At 40.0% G+C, this 16,393-nt stretch overlaps 1 protein-coding gene across 14 annotated transcripts in view; it reads right to left on the bottom strand.

Annotated features, from left to right (window-relative positions):
• Window positions 1-16,393, bottom strand: part of ANO4 (anoctamin 4) — a 381,130-nt gene that overhangs the window by 125,863 nt on the left and 238,874 nt on the right. For 12 of the 14 annotated variants that reach the window (XM_070600724.1, XM_070600723.1, XM_070600721.1 and 9 more), the window contains 2 exons: window positions 9,289-9,389; window positions 4,824-4,868 (listed from right to left, as the gene is read on the bottom strand). In XM_070600724.1, the coding sequence (XP_070456825.1) occupies window positions 4,824-4,868; window positions 9,289-9,389 (146 nt within the window). The remainder of the gene's footprint in view (window positions 1-4,823; window positions 4,869-9,288; window positions 9,390-16,393) is intronic. The other 2 variants (XM_070600719.1, XM_070600725.1) reach the window with 1 other exon arrangement.

Below are 16,393 nucleotides of genomic sequence, written 5' to 3'. Positions count from 1 at the left end.
CTGCCTTCCAATGCCTACATTCTTTTAAGGTTGTGGTTTATGCACTTGAAGTAGCACTGACTTTTTCAGGCAAAGATTAATGTTTAATAAGCTATTCTTCCAGTTCAAGAAACAAGACTTTCCTAAGCTCTTAGTCACTCACAAGTCTCCCCTCTGCACACATGGGGAATACTTGATGGATCACATGTTCACAGTCTCTTCTGCTTCCTGCTTCTTAGCTCCTGTTCTAATCCCATCCCCTCCTTCTCCTTTCCTCCACCCTGAAACTTAGCACTACCTCTGATTTGTCAGGACCACCCTTCATTCTCCATCAGCTATAATTTGATTTCCTTACCCTCCATTCTGTGGTCATCATTCTCAAAATGTAGTCCTGGACCAGCAATACCAACATCGCTTGGATCTCGTTAGAGATGCAAATTACTATTGAGCCTCACCTCAGAAACCCTGGGAATGGGCCCGGTGATCTGAGTATTAAAAGCCCTTCAGATGATCCTGATGCATGCTAAAGTTTGAGAACTACTACTCTATGGAAACAACTATCACAGTAGTTACCAGCAACTTCTAAATATTATTGTTTTTTCCAAGACTCCACCAGCAAAAAGATTCCGACTCATTGAAGGTTCAGATAACGGCTAGCATTTTCTTTTTTCAGCAATAAAGTATTTTCTTTTTGAGGAAGATTAGCCCTGAGCTAACATCCACTGCCAATCCTCCTCTTTTTGCTAAGAAGACTGGCCCTGAGCTAACATCCGTGCCCATCTTCCTCTACTTTATATGTGGGATGCCTGCCATAGCATGGCTTGACAAGCAGTGCATAGGTCTGCACCTGGGATCCAAACCAGCGGACCCCAGGCCACCAAAGCAGAACGTGTGAACTTAACCACTGTGCCACCGGGACAGCCCCAATAAAGTATTTTTTAATTACGGCATGTACATTTTTTTGGACATAATGCTATTGCACACTTGATAGACTATAGTATAATGCAACTAATAACTTTTATATGCACTGGGAAACCAAAAAAATTTGTGTGACTTGCTTTATCCTGATATTTCTTTTATTGTAGTGGTCTGGAACAAAACCCACAATATCTCCAAGGTATGTCTGTATCCAAAAGCAATTCTCATCCCTCATCCTTGATCAGGAGCTAAAGAACACTCCTTCTTATGAAAACTCATTCCTAGTGCCTTTGACACTGCCCTCCCTTAGTTCTCCTCATACTTATTCAATTGTTCTTTTTCATCCTCCCCCCATCTCCTCCTGTCTCCTTAACACCTATTTTCCAAGGAATTGCCACGGGCCATCTTCTCTTCACTCCCTACATCCTTCCCTGGGAAATTCCATCCACTCCCCTGACTAATGTCATGACTTCTATGGCTTTGACTCCCAAATTGGATTCTCTGGCTTTATCTCTAGCTTCAACTGCTTTGCCATCAGTTCCAAAGGCCTTCAGGACACTATCACCTCAAAGACCTACTGTGAGTTATAATACATAATTATTAAAACAAAAATCATCATCTTTCTCACCACACCTGTATCTCTTCCAGACTTCCATTCTTCTTTTACCTCCAAACAAGTTTCCCAATCCCTTAGATGTAGAAACCTCTTTCTCCTCCTCTCAATTCTCAATTTTCAATATCTGCTAAGTACTAAGTCCTTTTGCCTATAATTTCACAATCTTTCTCATATATTTTGCCTTTTTTCTCTGTAGATTATTTTTCATCTATCCACGAGGCAGAACTACAATCTGAGTGTCCTTTAGAGTGAAAGCTAAAGAGGGAGAGATTATGGCTTATTTTAAGGAAGAATTTTCTAATAGTTAGAGGTGCTCACAGATGAGTTTGGGAATTCCCTGTCTTCAGAGATGTGTAAACACAGGCTGGCTGATGATACAGCAGAGGTTCAAGTATCTGATGAGTCATTTGGTCTTGATGACATATGATATCCTATCTGACCTTGAGACTACTTGGTTCCTTCTATCACCATTTCTTTCAAGTCTTCCTTGTCCACTCCTCCACCATAATGTGTACAAATGTTTCAGTCCCAAGTCTGTGTCTGACACCTCAGGCAGACTTAGTTTTCCTATGCTTCTTTTCTTTTTGACCTCTTTTTCCCCCCACTCCAATCTTCACACGTGTGTATGGAGATTCATTCACTCACTCACTCCACCTACTATGTGCTGGGTGCTAGAAATACAGAATTGGATGAGTCACCCTTGCTTACATGTGCCATCCAGGTGGAGAGATGGATATCTATATCTCAGACTTATAGCACATGATGATGGGGGCATAGCGTGCCAATGGGAGAATAGAGAAGAGGCATCATTTAACCTGGTTAAAAGGCTGAACAATGTAGACAGAGTTTTGAGGACTGAGTAGGCATTACCTTGGTGAGCAAGATGACAAAGAACTTTCCAGAAGGAACTATATGCAAAGGCACATAAACTCAAGTGAGCATGATATGTCTGGGAACCATCAGTGGTTCCATATGGATAGAGCAAAGACTGATGGGAGGAGAGAGATGGATGAAGACAATTTATAAAAAGTGTCACTTTTTAAGCTGAAGGCTTTTAACTTTATTTTCCTATTATGAGGAAGCCACCAAGAGATATGAACAGATTTGCTCCCTAGGAAGATGACCAGAGGAGAGTTTGGAAGAGGGTCAGAACAGAGGTAGGAAGGTAAATTCGTGTAAAATAGCAAGAGGTGATGAGAGCTCAGTTAAGGCAACGGCAGTGGGAATGGAGAGTAATGTACGGATTCCAGGCGCGTTCATGGGGCAGCATCTCCAGAACTTGAGAGACTGAATAGATCGGGGGCAAAACATCCAGAATGACCCTTAGGTTTTAAGTCAGGTGACTGCGTGGTTAGTGGACAAGGTCTAGATAGGGAATATAAATGGAGAAAATGACAAGTAAAATCAGAACAGCATTAGTGGACTAGTCACTAGAGGGTGAAAAAAGGAAACTATAGGAGATGGATAAGTTCAGAAGCAGAAAAGGAATAGGAGTTATGAAAATACATAAAGTTAATATTACAAATATTACATATAACAATCATTTAATAGATACCATGTATTGAAGATCTGCTCATACCAGGCACTAACCCTCACGTCAACCCTCCAGGCTGGGAATTAGCATCCTCATTTTACAAATGTAGAAACTTAGGCTCAAAGATGTGAAGTAACTTGTCCAAACTCATCTAGTGCCAAGATTCAAACACAGGTTTTATGATCTCAAAGGATTAGGCCTTTTCCCACTCATATTCACTTTATTGAATGAAGGCTGCTTGGCAAATTTGGATGAGAGTAAGATTTCTCCCCACTCCGTTAAGTATCTGGAATATATTGCACTCAACAGATTGAAACAATATGTATAATCTTGATATTTCCACTGTGCCACCAAAGCTGGGAGAACTTTCTCTTCACTTTGTCATGTTTCCTTCAGGTTTTATTTGATTTGGGTTTTAATTCATTCCATCCATAGTCAGTCAAATTCTTAATTTAATGGGAAGGTGGAGATGGACCTATCACACAGACCAGTGGCTTCTAAAGCACATCCCAGGACCAGCAGCATTCGCCTCACCTGGGACCTGTTAGAAATGAAAATTCTCTGGGCCCCACCACAGACCTGCTAAGTCACAACTCTGGGGGTAGGGTCCCACAACCCATATTTTAACAAGCCCTGCAGGTGACTTGGATGTTGGCTGAAGTTTGAGAACTAGTGAGACCTACTGACATAGGCTAACGTGTTGCATCAGCCTTCTATAGGTCATTATGCGACAAGGGACTAATCTAAACAGTGGTGAATCCAAATGCCATGCTACTGCCTAATGAAAGAACTGCTAATAAGGATGCTGCTCAGGGGAACTTGGGGAAACCACAACATCTTAGTTTCTTTGGATGCCAATTCTCACACCATACTGTGTTGGATGCATGTACATTTGAGTAAAGCCACTAAAATAAATCAATTACTCTTTTAGTTATCACTATGACTGCGCATAAACAAAGTGAACTGAATCCTAAATCTCACAGAACTGAACTAAGTATAGGATTTTCAGAGAAACGCAATAGCTGCCAAGTTTAACCATCAGCACAGCTCAGGGGGAACGGTCACATAAGACCAACTAAAATTTGGAAATTATATTGCCAATGATCAGATCAGAATCAAAGTAAAGGACAACGTTGATGCTTCCACCTTCTCCTTGGCTTCTCAAAAAACAAGGAGAAATAAGCTTTGGAAGGATACCTAGTACAATAAAGGTATCTTCATCCAGTGGGATTTTTTTTTCTTTTTTTTAAAAAAGAGGGTAGGAAGTCCTCCTGAGTGAGATAATAGTACACCCGTATACTTCATTAAAATATTACTAACACAGGAGGGCCTTGCCCATGGAGGGCCAGGCAACCATCAGGTTTTTGAGAGGGAGACTGGATACACTTCAAGAATTCAAGTTACATATAGTGGAGGCAGAGATTCGTGTGGAAAAAAAATAACATCGGGGCCAAAGATGCTCTAAACAGCCAGGATTTGGGGTAATTTATCTAATACAATGGGTTACAACAAACCAATAAACCAGCCCCAACACACCGGCAGATGAATTGCGCCCTCCCAAGTGTGGAGAAGTCACAGGGAACACTCTGAGAGGGATATTTTCATCTTTGCTTTTTCTTCAAGCTAACCTGAAATAGCTATTTTTGGAATGTGCCTGGCAGCCAGTTTTCCCAGGTGACAAGGGCCCATCTTCCCCATCTTGTATTCCCTGTCATTGTTGGAGCACACAAGCCAACAGATCAAGCAAACCCCATCACAACAGAGCGTGCTACTAACCTGCTCATGAACTTGTACCGGCGGGGCAGGTAATAGATTTTTCTCCTGGAAGAACAGCAAAAATGAAGCCAGTCGAGAAGAAAACCCATCGTCAGTTACAGTTTGAACTAGCAAGGAAGGAAAGGAGATTGAAGATAGAAGCCTGTAAGAGGTGAAGAAGAAAAAACTAAAGAGAGATTAACAGTGAGAAATGTAGTGGAAACATAGCGCATGCGTTTTTGAGTCACGAAATCTTATGAAACAGTTTCCATTGATATTTTTCCTCTCCTCATTACCATAATTCTTTGTGGTTGCTCCTTGCCTACAAAACCCATGCAGAGCAATGATTTGGACAACTGGTATTTATATGTATTCAGCTGAAGTCAGACTTTTTTCAGGGGTGCAGAGGTGGATTGCCAGCCTGCTGGCAGTAGACATAATTTAATGGGCATACTATTATGTTAACTAATATTTATATAGCACTTCAAGTTTACAGAACATCTCTCTCATTTGATATGGGCTAATATGAAAAAATATATATTTTACAACCAGTATGGGAAGGACATCAATCAGCATCAACATTCAGATGTAAATCACCACACTAGCTCATAATGCCTAACCTCTGGCCCTGGTTATAGGTGAATTAAAGAGGTAAATCAAGGAATTCTGGAAAAATTTTTTTTAAGTCAGACTTAATAAGAATCTGTCGCACTTCTGTACATTTGCATTTTAAAAAATATTACAAATGAAAATTCTGGGTGTGGTTTGAGTGGAGAGCACATGTGTTAGATGCTTTATTAAAATGCAATCTCCCTTTCCATATTTTGGGCTTCAACAAATGGAGTATAATGGTCCCCCTTTATCCACAGTTTTGCTGCCTGCAGTTTCAGTTACCCATGGTCAATCACAATCCGAAAATAGAAAATGGAAAATTCCAGAAATAAACAATTCATAAGTTTCAAATTGCATGCTGTTCTGAGTAGTGTGATTAAATCTCAGGCGGTCCCCACTCTGTCCTCCCTGGGATGTGAATCAGCCATTTGTCTAGTGTATCCATGCTATATACACTACCTGACCATTAGTCACTCAGTAGTTCTCTTGATTATCAGATGGACTGTCTTGGTATCACAGTGCTTGTGTTTAAGCAACCCTTATTTTACTTAATAATGGCCCCAAAGGGCAAGAGTAGTGATGCTGGCACCTCGGTTATGCCAAAGAGAAGCCGTGTTTCCTTTAAGAGAAAAGGTGAAAGTTCTTGACTTAATATGGAAAGAAAAAGAATTGTATACTGATGTTGCTATGATCTACAGTAAGAATGAACCTTCTTTCCATGAAATTGTAAAGAAAGAAAAAGAAATTCATGCTAGTTTTGCTGTTGCACCTCAAATATGGATGTATGGGAAAAATAGTATATGTAGGATTTGGGACTATCTGTAATTTCAGGCATTCACTGGGGGTCTTGGAATGTATCCCCATGGGTAACGGGGGACTACTGTAGGAATGAAACTGATGTGGTTTTTATGTATTCTGAACTGTTACTGAACTATCTTATCTTTGGAAAATGGGAAGTTTATATGCCAAAACTTATTTTGCATATCTGCGAAAACTTAAAAATATATCCATCTTTTTAATAGGCAAAACTATAGAGACAATAAAAAGACCAGTGGTTGCCAGGGGTTGGGTTGGGGGACGAGGGGATAAATAGGTGGAGTACAGGGAATTGTTAGGGCGGTGAAACTATTCTGTGTGATACTGTACCGGTGGATACATGACATCATGCGTTTATCAAAACCCATAGAGCTTACAAGACAAACAGTGAACCCTAAACTGTGACCTTTAGTTAATAATAATGTATCAATGTTGGTCCAATTTTAAGAAATATACCAAACGAATGTAAGATATTAATAATAAGGAAACTGTCAGTGCATGAGAGGGGATATATAGGAATACTCTATACTATCTATTCAATTTTCCGTAAACCTAAAAATGCTCTAAAAATAGTCTATTAATTAAAAAACCCATATCCATGGACATACAGGTATTGAAGCATCAGATCTTATTGTCAATTTCCCATAAGAAACCTATTCCTCAACTTCCGTTTTTTGTTTTAAAGATTGGCACCTGAGCTAACAACTGTTGCCAATCTTTTTTTTTTTTTCCTGCTTTTTCTCCGCAAGTCCCCCTAGTACATAGTTGTATATTTTAGTTGTGGGTCCTTCTAGTTGTGGCATGTGGGATACCACCTCAGCATGGCCTGACGAATGGTGCCATGTCCACGCCCAGGATCTGAACCAGCGAAACGCTGGGCCACCGAAGCAGAGTGTGCGAACTTAACTACTCAGCCATGGGGCCAGCCCCTCAACTTCCTTTTGAACACTGTAGGAATAAAAATCCAGGGAGACTAAACCTTGGCTTAGATTCAAAGGTGCAGTCTACAGAAAATAATAAATACAGATGATATTCTTTGGGGCATTTAAATTCAGCCAAATTGATGTTTGCACATTTTGTTGAAACGATATGGCAGGACAATTCCTCCTTTGGAAATGAAAATATCTCTGTAGGTTCGAGTTATTTGTCTGAAATTGTAGACAAGATGATAGCATATATTTTAAAGGCATCAGGTTGCATCAAGAGAAGCTATGCTTAGGTAAAATCACATCAATATTAATGAGGCGAATTGGTGTCTACACATTAACAGTATTTTCTCCTAAACTTGTTGTCCTGCAAGAATTCCTACATTTAAAAAGAAGATTATTATTCATAGTTATTATGGCTTTCTTTCTATTGCCTGGGTCACATTCTCTGAATGCTGCCTAAGAAAAGTATTAATGCTGCTGGCAGGCAGCATTTTTCTGCTATGTAATGGGCATACAAAAGTGTTATCTATGATGCAGCCAGGCCCTTCAGATGTTGATGCTTCCAGATACTAAGGGAACTTGCTGTGCACTAACATTGCTCAAGTTTTCACAATCTGCTTGGGTACTTTGCTCAAGAAGTGTGATGTGGCAGAAGGTTTTGTGAGATTTTTACTGGGAAGAGGGTATCAATTTCACTAATTTTACTACCTTACTTTTATCAAAAGGTAGACTTTTGGCTTCGTTGGCTAGAAGATGTTAGTCTGATATATGATTATCTAAGCATTTTTTATAGTGGTTTCTTATCATTTTGGTTCTTATATGCAATATAGTACTAATCCATGTTAGATAGTTACAGCATTGATAAATATGGGCTTTAATTAATTATAACTATAGTGTAGCAATTTTCAGCAGAAACTAAATTGATGTTCCTTCTGTCTCTTAGTGATAATATATAATTAAAAAAAAATCCTTGGGTTCTTAGATTTCCTTCGGAATATTTTAAATACAAGAATAAATCCAAAGATTAGAACTATGTTTATCTCAATTCTTTTGAGAATTTTGCCTCAAGGCAAATGGATTCTAGAAATTCCAGCCTTTATTTTGACTTGGTATTAGGACGTAAAGGCCAATAAACAAAGAAAATAAGATGCACCAGGGAGATGTACTAACAGCCTATGAATGGAAATTACCCTTCTCTAAATGTGTCCCTAGCTCCTCTCTGTCTCTATGAATGTAGCTGATTCTTTGTCTCTATAACTTTCCACAGCTCATTAAGAGGTGTATTTTAGAACTGGCACCAATTTGCCTAGTTCCTATTGTCTGACTTGGTCTTATTGGCAAATTGCAAACCAAAAGTATTTAATTGTTTAAGTCCCTTTGGAACTGTCCTTGGTACTAAATCCCTCCACCTCTTTTAGGGGATTCCATTATGGATTTCCCACATATCTTGGCATTTATAATTTCAGGTTTAATACTTTATTTCCATCTAGCAAGTGAAGATCATTTTTCCTTAATCCATAGGGAAAATAAGAATATTCACTGTGAGATGAAGGTAAATTAATCCTTTTAAATAACTAAGCAATCCACACAAAGTATTTTCTATTCCCCTTGGAATAAATATCAATGCTTGTGTTTGCATGGTGTTTATGACCTTGACTTTTTAAAATTTAAAAATAGCTTATTTAAAAAAATAGATCACATTTTCATGAAATTTCTTGAATTTGTTTCAATGGAAGCAGACTTCAATGCTTTTTCTGGAAGGGACTGGTCAGTAAGGACCATAAATATTCCCCGACACCGCTGATGCCTGGGGTCTGGCTGCTCAAAGCAGCAGTACACAGGGCTTCTAAAAATGGCACTTTGGAAATGAAAATGCCACTTGGAAAGTCCTCCTTCTCACAGGCACTTGAAATATGTACCTGCTAAAGAACGAATTAGCCAGAAAATTTCACAAAAAGTCACGAAGTCATTATTGGCCATAAAGACTTATTGTCCTTCCTAAACATTAGAAGGTTCTTCTCTAACAGCATTCCAGGCTGCATTTCAGTTTTATTTGTTCCTAGAGAGGAGCACATCAGGTTTACAGTGAAGCAGCAGACAGAGTTGGGAGGAAATACATTTGCACCTACCTGAAAGGCATTCTTACATTCATTTGTTCTGCATATCTTCCAAGCACTTCCCATGGAGCATGCAACTTCACAAAGATAATGTCACTATTTATTATAGAGGACTGAAACAGAAAAAAGAAACTAAATTGAAAAGCATATCCCAGTCTCCTGTGGTTAAAATTGAATTGGAACTTAGAACGCATGAACTGGTATGGAGTTTACGATTTGGGGCCTTTATTCAGCAATAAGCTGAGCCCCATGTGTGCACATATTCATTCAACAAATATACCACTGTGTGTAAGGCACTGGAGACCCAGCTGCGAACAAGAGATATAAATACCATTTACATTCTTTAAAAAATATTTTAAAAATGAAGATTGGCAAAAATAAGTTAAAAAGAGAGGAATAAACTCAGATAGTGATGACTGTTCTGAAGAAAAAGTAATGGGAGAAAGAGCTCTAGGGAGGGGGCAGACACTGCTTTGGACAAGGGATCAAGGAAAGGCCTCTATGTGGAGATGGCATGTGAGCTGAGACATAAAGAAGGTGCTGGTTGGGTAAAGAGCATGGGATGGATGTTCTGGGTGCAAAGACCCTACACTGGGAAATTCCTTGGCCTGTCGCATGTTGAAGGAGCAGTAAGGGAGGAGAGGTCTGCAGTGTGTTCATCATGAAGATCAGCCTGAGAAGAGGCTGGCAGAGCGCGCAGTGCTTCACAGGTCACAAGACAGTTGGATTGTATTATAGGAACACTAAGTTCATTTTGATTTAGGTTTTCAAAGATCACTGGGCTCCTCCATGGAGAATAAATTATAAGGGAGAGTGGCAGCAAAAGCAGAGAGAAGGAGAGATGCTCTCATTCATCCAGGCAAAGCAAACATTGGTGGTGGTAGAGATGGAGGGACTTAAGGGACGTGAGACTTAAATGTGGGTCAGTATCAGGGAAAGCTTTGTCAAAGGACTGTGCTCTTCAGTCCAAAAGCTTTGTCTTCTCTGGGGCTTTTTATCAACACAGAACTCAGGAAAGTAAAACTAGGACTTCACACCCTGATAACAACCCAACAGGTTTTGGTCTACGCCTCTGGCTGAAGGGACATCTCCAGTTACGAAAGTCATTTCCCACGGGGAGGACTGGGATGTGGAAGGAGGTAGAAGAAAAATGAGAAAACAGTGAGCCAAACCAATTTAAATTAGCAAATGGCCAATTATTTATCCATATCTTTCTCATACAATGTCATCCTGGACAGCACACCATTGAAATTTTTATAGTTTAAGAAGGTTGATCTAAAATTTTATAGTTAAAGACATGTTAGACCTTTGTGGCTAACTCTCCTCATAATAGTATTTATAAACAAATATTTTTACGTAGCTGACAAAAACAGAAACTCAACTTAATGCTCAAGCTGGGGTAAATATGCACTATAGGAAATTGTTCTTAAATTGCAGATGATACACAATTGTAATTCATTTCTCATATTTTCATTCAGGGTCTTATTGCTGGGTTTATAAATATTGTACTTAATTCATAAGAAGTCCTCAAGATATTATGAAAATCAAACTAGTGTCAACTGCAATGTTCTCAGGGACCCGGGTGATGCTGAATTTCCCATGGGGAGGAGAGCCAAGGTTCTGATAGTGGTCTGAAAAATCAAACTTTCTGGCAATTCAGGCAGAAGTGAAGTTTTATATTCCAGCGTGGGACAAGCAGACCCCTGACTATAAGCCCCCTGAGAACAAGGAACATTTCTGTAATTCTTGGTCGAATTCTCTGGGCCTAGCACAATGCCTGGTACAGAGGGAGCACAAACAATATTTGTCTAATTCATGAAGATGGTTAGCGAAATGCGAACATTTAGTCCTGGCCCAGGCGAAAGCTGTGAGTCCTGTGAAGCAGGAAGGGACTGTCAATGAAGTGACTCTTGAAGCCAGTATAGCAGGTTACTGCAAATGAGACACCCCCCAACCAGGGAACAGACGAGTCAGTAAGCACTGAAGATGTGATGGCCAGTGCTGTGTGTCTTTGCACAAACTGGTTTTCTATTTAATAACCTATTATATTCAGTCCTCCCTCCACTGGGTGCTTAGAGCTAAGTAGTCGGGGAGCATGTGAATGAGCTCACGGGTGGCAACGTCCATACAGAACATAGAGAAACACAGCACGCACACACACATGCAAACTCCATCCTGTCCCATTCATGTCTGAGGACGCACTGATGCCTTGATGTGAAATGGTCTCACAGCTTATCACTCGAGCATTTCTGTGGTCTGGAAAAGACTGCCACTTGCTTTTGAAATATAGTACAGTTCTCCAAGTTATAAAGCAGAAGAAAGACTACATTTCCTAAAAATCGGTGTTTTTTTATATTAAAGATACAGTTCAGAGTCTGGGAAAGTTATGCATCTTCCTCACTTAGAAAGTTTAATTGTGATAATAGGAATTCTTTATATTCACCTAGCTTTCCTACAAGGTTCTATACTCACTGTTGTTTCTTCTCTCATCTTCCTAAGAGAGAAGAAGTAAAACTGTGCAATAAGGAAAACAGTACTGGAATGTGACTGATTCACAGAATCTTGACTGAATCACAGAACCAGAAAAACTTTGAGTCAGAGCAAAATATAATCTCAGAGTATACTCTCTCCACGAAATCACTGTAATTGCTAGTTTTACAGAAAATGTACAGTCTAGACAAAGAAAAATCATTTTGGAGATCCCCATGAATGGATGAAAACATTAAGGAGAACACAATAATATATTCCACTTAGGGCACATTTTAAATGCCAGGCTTCTATGTGTGGAAAAGCCAAGCTCATCATCTGAACAAATACTGAGTCAACTAAAATTCTCACATGGGTTTCAACATTTTCTGCATAAAAGTGCAGCTGCTTTGATTCATTTGGCATGATAAAAATAACTTCATTTTTCTTATTATTTCAATTATAATAAAATTATAAAACCATCATTTTATTTTATTTTTTTTAGTGCTTTGTAATTTTGGAAACATTTTCACATATTACCTCATTTTATTCCCACAAGAACCTTGTGAGAGAGGCTTTCCTTCAATTTCTTAGAGGAGAGAGAGAGAGAGAGAGAACAGGTGAAGCCACTCAAGCCAAACTGAACGTTTACCCGACAGAGCTGAGTCCACACTCACAACCCTTGACTTCTTTGTCAATTTTATCTAATAAACTCTGAGGCTTAAATAAACCCGTGGCTTTGTACATGCAGGGAAGATGCATAAGCTCAGAATTGTTCCTTTACCAGTTTATACAAACTAATCTGAAAAGAATTTCATAGTTTAGAAAACAAAGCAACAAAAACAAAGAGTAAAACTACTAATGAACTGAGATTTGATTTGGAACTACTCAAAGTAATCTTGATCATCGTGAGAAAAATGTTAACTGAATTCCCTTGAATGATGATGAATGTCTATTCACAGGTCCTCTGTGTGCATGTGTGTGTTTCTGTGTGTAGATGGGGCTTACTATTTACATACAGTTTTTCAAGGAGGAACTGAACTTCAGCCCAGAAAAATAAATGTGAGACAGATGATTGCTAATTATATGGCTCATATTTCACTCTTTGCTTTACTGCTGAATGATTATGCTACTGTTTCTAAATAGGTTTTTCCTCATTAGTAAGTATTCCCTTCCACATAAATCTAAGTGTGCAAGTGCCAAAGTGAAGAGAAATGAAAATGATTTTTTTTTAAACATAGAGTTGTTTCATTAATATACTGCAATAAAAATCCCTTAGGTTAGAACCTTGGGGAGGAGAAAAATGGCCATTTAGAGTTTGGAAAAATATCCTCAGAGGAATGACTGGAGAAATTAAGAAGTAGCATGAAGACTACCTGGATTAGAAATAGATAAGATTCACAAAAAACATCCCTTCTTTCTTTGCTTCATTCAACAAGAACATATTAAACACCTTCCATGTGCTAGATGCTAGGAATGCAAAGATATATAAATTGTAGTCCTTGCCTTGGTATGTCACAATTGAGTAACGGGAGGCGAGGTAAGGAATAAGTAAGGAAAAGAAGAAATAGCATGCCATTATCTGATCCAAGCAATTCATCTCTCAAAGACATATCTATGTATGCATACACCTCTACATCACATGACCCCTGACACCACTGCTGAGAAGGGGACTCTGAGGGACAAATAGGGTCAGGAGTGGGGTCATGGCAGCAGATCATGAACTCAGTTTTGGAAATGTTAGGTTCAAAATGCCCATTAGAAGATGTCTTGTGGGTAGTTAGATAAATGAGTCTGGAGCTCAGGGTAGCAGTCCGGGCCAGAGATACAAAGTAAGTGTGGCCAGGATACAGACAATATTTAAGTCCACAAGATTGGATGAGGTCACTCTGGGAGAGAGTATGGGTACAGAGCCACATGGGTAGCTGAACCACAGAGGTTAGTTAGGTATGCAGACTCTGAGGTTGGACTACACATATTCATATTCATATGTCTATCTTTTACCAGCTCTGTAGTCTTGGACAAGCTATTTAACCTCTCTGTGCCTCAGTTTGTTCAACTGCAAAATGGGAAATGATAGCAATATCTATTGAATTATATTAAATGGCATGATACAGGTAAGATGCTCATAGTACATCTAAAACATATTATCATTATCTTCAGGAAGGGCCACACCATATTGGTGGTGGTGGGAAGAACACAGTACTCCTACTCATCCAAGCTACAACCTGAGAAGGCAACAAAAAAGGAAGTGATATCTGGGAAGGAGTCTTCAGTCTTTGACTACAAGGCTCGACCAGAAGAAACAGTGAGAGTCAAGCCCCCAATTCCTGTCTCCTGTCCCTCCTTGGTCCCCAGGGTCTCCTACACGTTCCTTTAAGGACATTCATTCATTCAACGGACATTCATTAAGTGACTACCTCATATCAGGTACTCTACTAGGTGCTGGATATAGACAGTAGACACGGCAGACAGAATTCATAGTCTAGAGTAGGAAACAGACATTAAACAACAAATAAACATGATTTAAAATTATGAAAAGTGGTAGAAAGGGAAATAATGTAGTGCTGTGGGAGAGAGAAGAACTGGAGGCATTTGCTTTAGATCAGCTGGTTCATCTCTGAGGAGTGACACGTAACCTGAGATCCAAAAGATGAGAAGGTGTTAGCCATGGGAGAAGCCTAGGGAAAAGCATGCCAAGCAGAGGGAACAGCAAGTAAAAGGGCCCAGAGATTGCATCAGGAAATGAAAGGTTCAGGTGATTGGACAGTGTAAAGTGTGAGGTAGGGAGAGTTATCTGAGCTGTGGCCAGAGAGGAGGGCTGGAGACAGACCATGCTGGGCCAGGTACAATGTGCTAAGGAGTTTGAATTTTATTCTGTAAGGACAATGGGAAGTCCCTAGTGGGTTAAAGACAGAGCGGCAATGGGACTGCTTGTTTTAGAAAGTGCACTCGGAATGCCCTGTGGAGAACATCCTAGGGGGAGTGCAGGACTGGGAAGTTCAATAGGAAAGTTATTCCAGCGGGACAGGTAAGATAAGATGGCAGCTGGAATCAGAAGGTGGACGTGGCAAGAAGGACAGAAATGGACAGATTTGAGATCTATTTGGAGGTAGATTTGAAGGGATTTGGGATTAATCAAATGAGTGAGAAAAAAATCCAGTGTCTAGAATAATAAGCAGGTTGTTTTGCCTGGAAAACCAGACAGATGGTAGTACCACACGTTGAGTTAGAGAAGAGTCGGGGAGAAGATGGTTGTTTATTTTGGGACATGCACCTTTGATGTACCTGGGAGATAGTTACATAGAAGTTTTAAGTAGGCAAATGGATATGTAAGTCTGGATCCCCGAAGGGTGGGACTTATTAATTTGAGAATGGCAGGTATGTAGTTGATGTTTAAAAGTATAGAACTTGATGAAATCACCTAAGGAAAGAGTATTGGGAAGTGGTAAAGACGGAACCCTGGAGCATGCTAACACTTAGAGGTTTGAAAGAGGAGAAAGCAACCATCAAGGAGACTGAGAAGGAGCCACCAGAGACGTAGGCAAGAAACAAAGAGAGGGACAAAGCGGAAACCAAGAAGAATGGGCTTCCAGAAGGATGAGTTGATGAGCTGTGTGAGATAAGCCAGGGACAGCTCAGGCAACCTTTCCCACAGCTACCCCTGGGCTGCTGCCTGGGGTGGGCCTCATTCAGCAGTGCCACTTGTCCCATCCCTGCTGTTGCCTCCCTTTTGCCTGCTGACACTGCCGTTGGCCCTCATCCTGATGCTGATGCAGAGTTGAGGTAGAATTGTTTCTAAAAGTGGTCAGCTTGTTCCCTGAAGGGAAGCTGGGAACTTCTATGTTCCAGCTGGCTCTCCTGAGGAGTCAGGGCTGAGTTCAAGGAGGGCACCTGGGTATCAAGCCATGTTTCCCTCCCAAGTGCACCTCCCTGCCACATGCAGACCGGCAGCAAAGAAAGAAGCCCACACATGAGTCCCCTCACCGATGCTGGGGAGAGTTGTCAGCCCCTTCAGAGCGCCTTGTCAAGAGGTCAGAAGTGGCTCAAGTCTCTGCTCTGCACTTGAGGTTCCCAGTCCCAGGCTACAGTTCTCCACACTTCTCCCAAGGATTCTCAGGCAACAAAAACTCCAGGCAATCTCCCGGAACTCCTGAGGTGGACGTGCAAATTGGCCTCCTCTCTACCTCTAGGCCCTCATTATACACACATATGCTGATTTCAAAGAAAAAATCTCATTGCAATTATGTTTCATTTTACGCCTATGTTTGTCTGAATGAGATCATGATCCTGTACAGAGTCGCATGTAGATGTATGTGTCTGTGTGTGCACCCATAAAGGAAATATACTAGAAATCATGTTTACCATAGCAACCTTATTCTGGGAAATTTTTATCAGTTTATTTTCATTTCAAGTCCATTTTTATTGAGTTATATTGAAACAGGATGGTGGTACTTCTTAAAAGGTAGCAGGAGAAAGGAAAATAATTTTAAAAGATTTGGTTAATCATTTGTTTATCAAATGTTTATTACACATATATTAACCTCTTGCCTTGTGCTGGGAAAAGGTCATTTGTGTTATAATAAGACAACTAGCTCTGAGGTACCATGGGCTATAAAAAAAATAAAGAGAAACCATTTCTGCCTGTGAC

This window comes from Equus przewalskii, chromosome 29 (assembly GCF_037783145.1).
Source record: "Equus przewalskii isolate Varuska chromosome 29, EquPr2, whole genome shotgun sequence".
In the NCBI taxonomy this organism is placed as follows: domain Eukaryota; kingdom Metazoa; phylum Chordata; class Mammalia; order Perissodactyla; family Equidae; genus Equus; species Equus przewalskii.
This window is presented reverse-complemented; position numbering and strand designations above follow the sequence as displayed.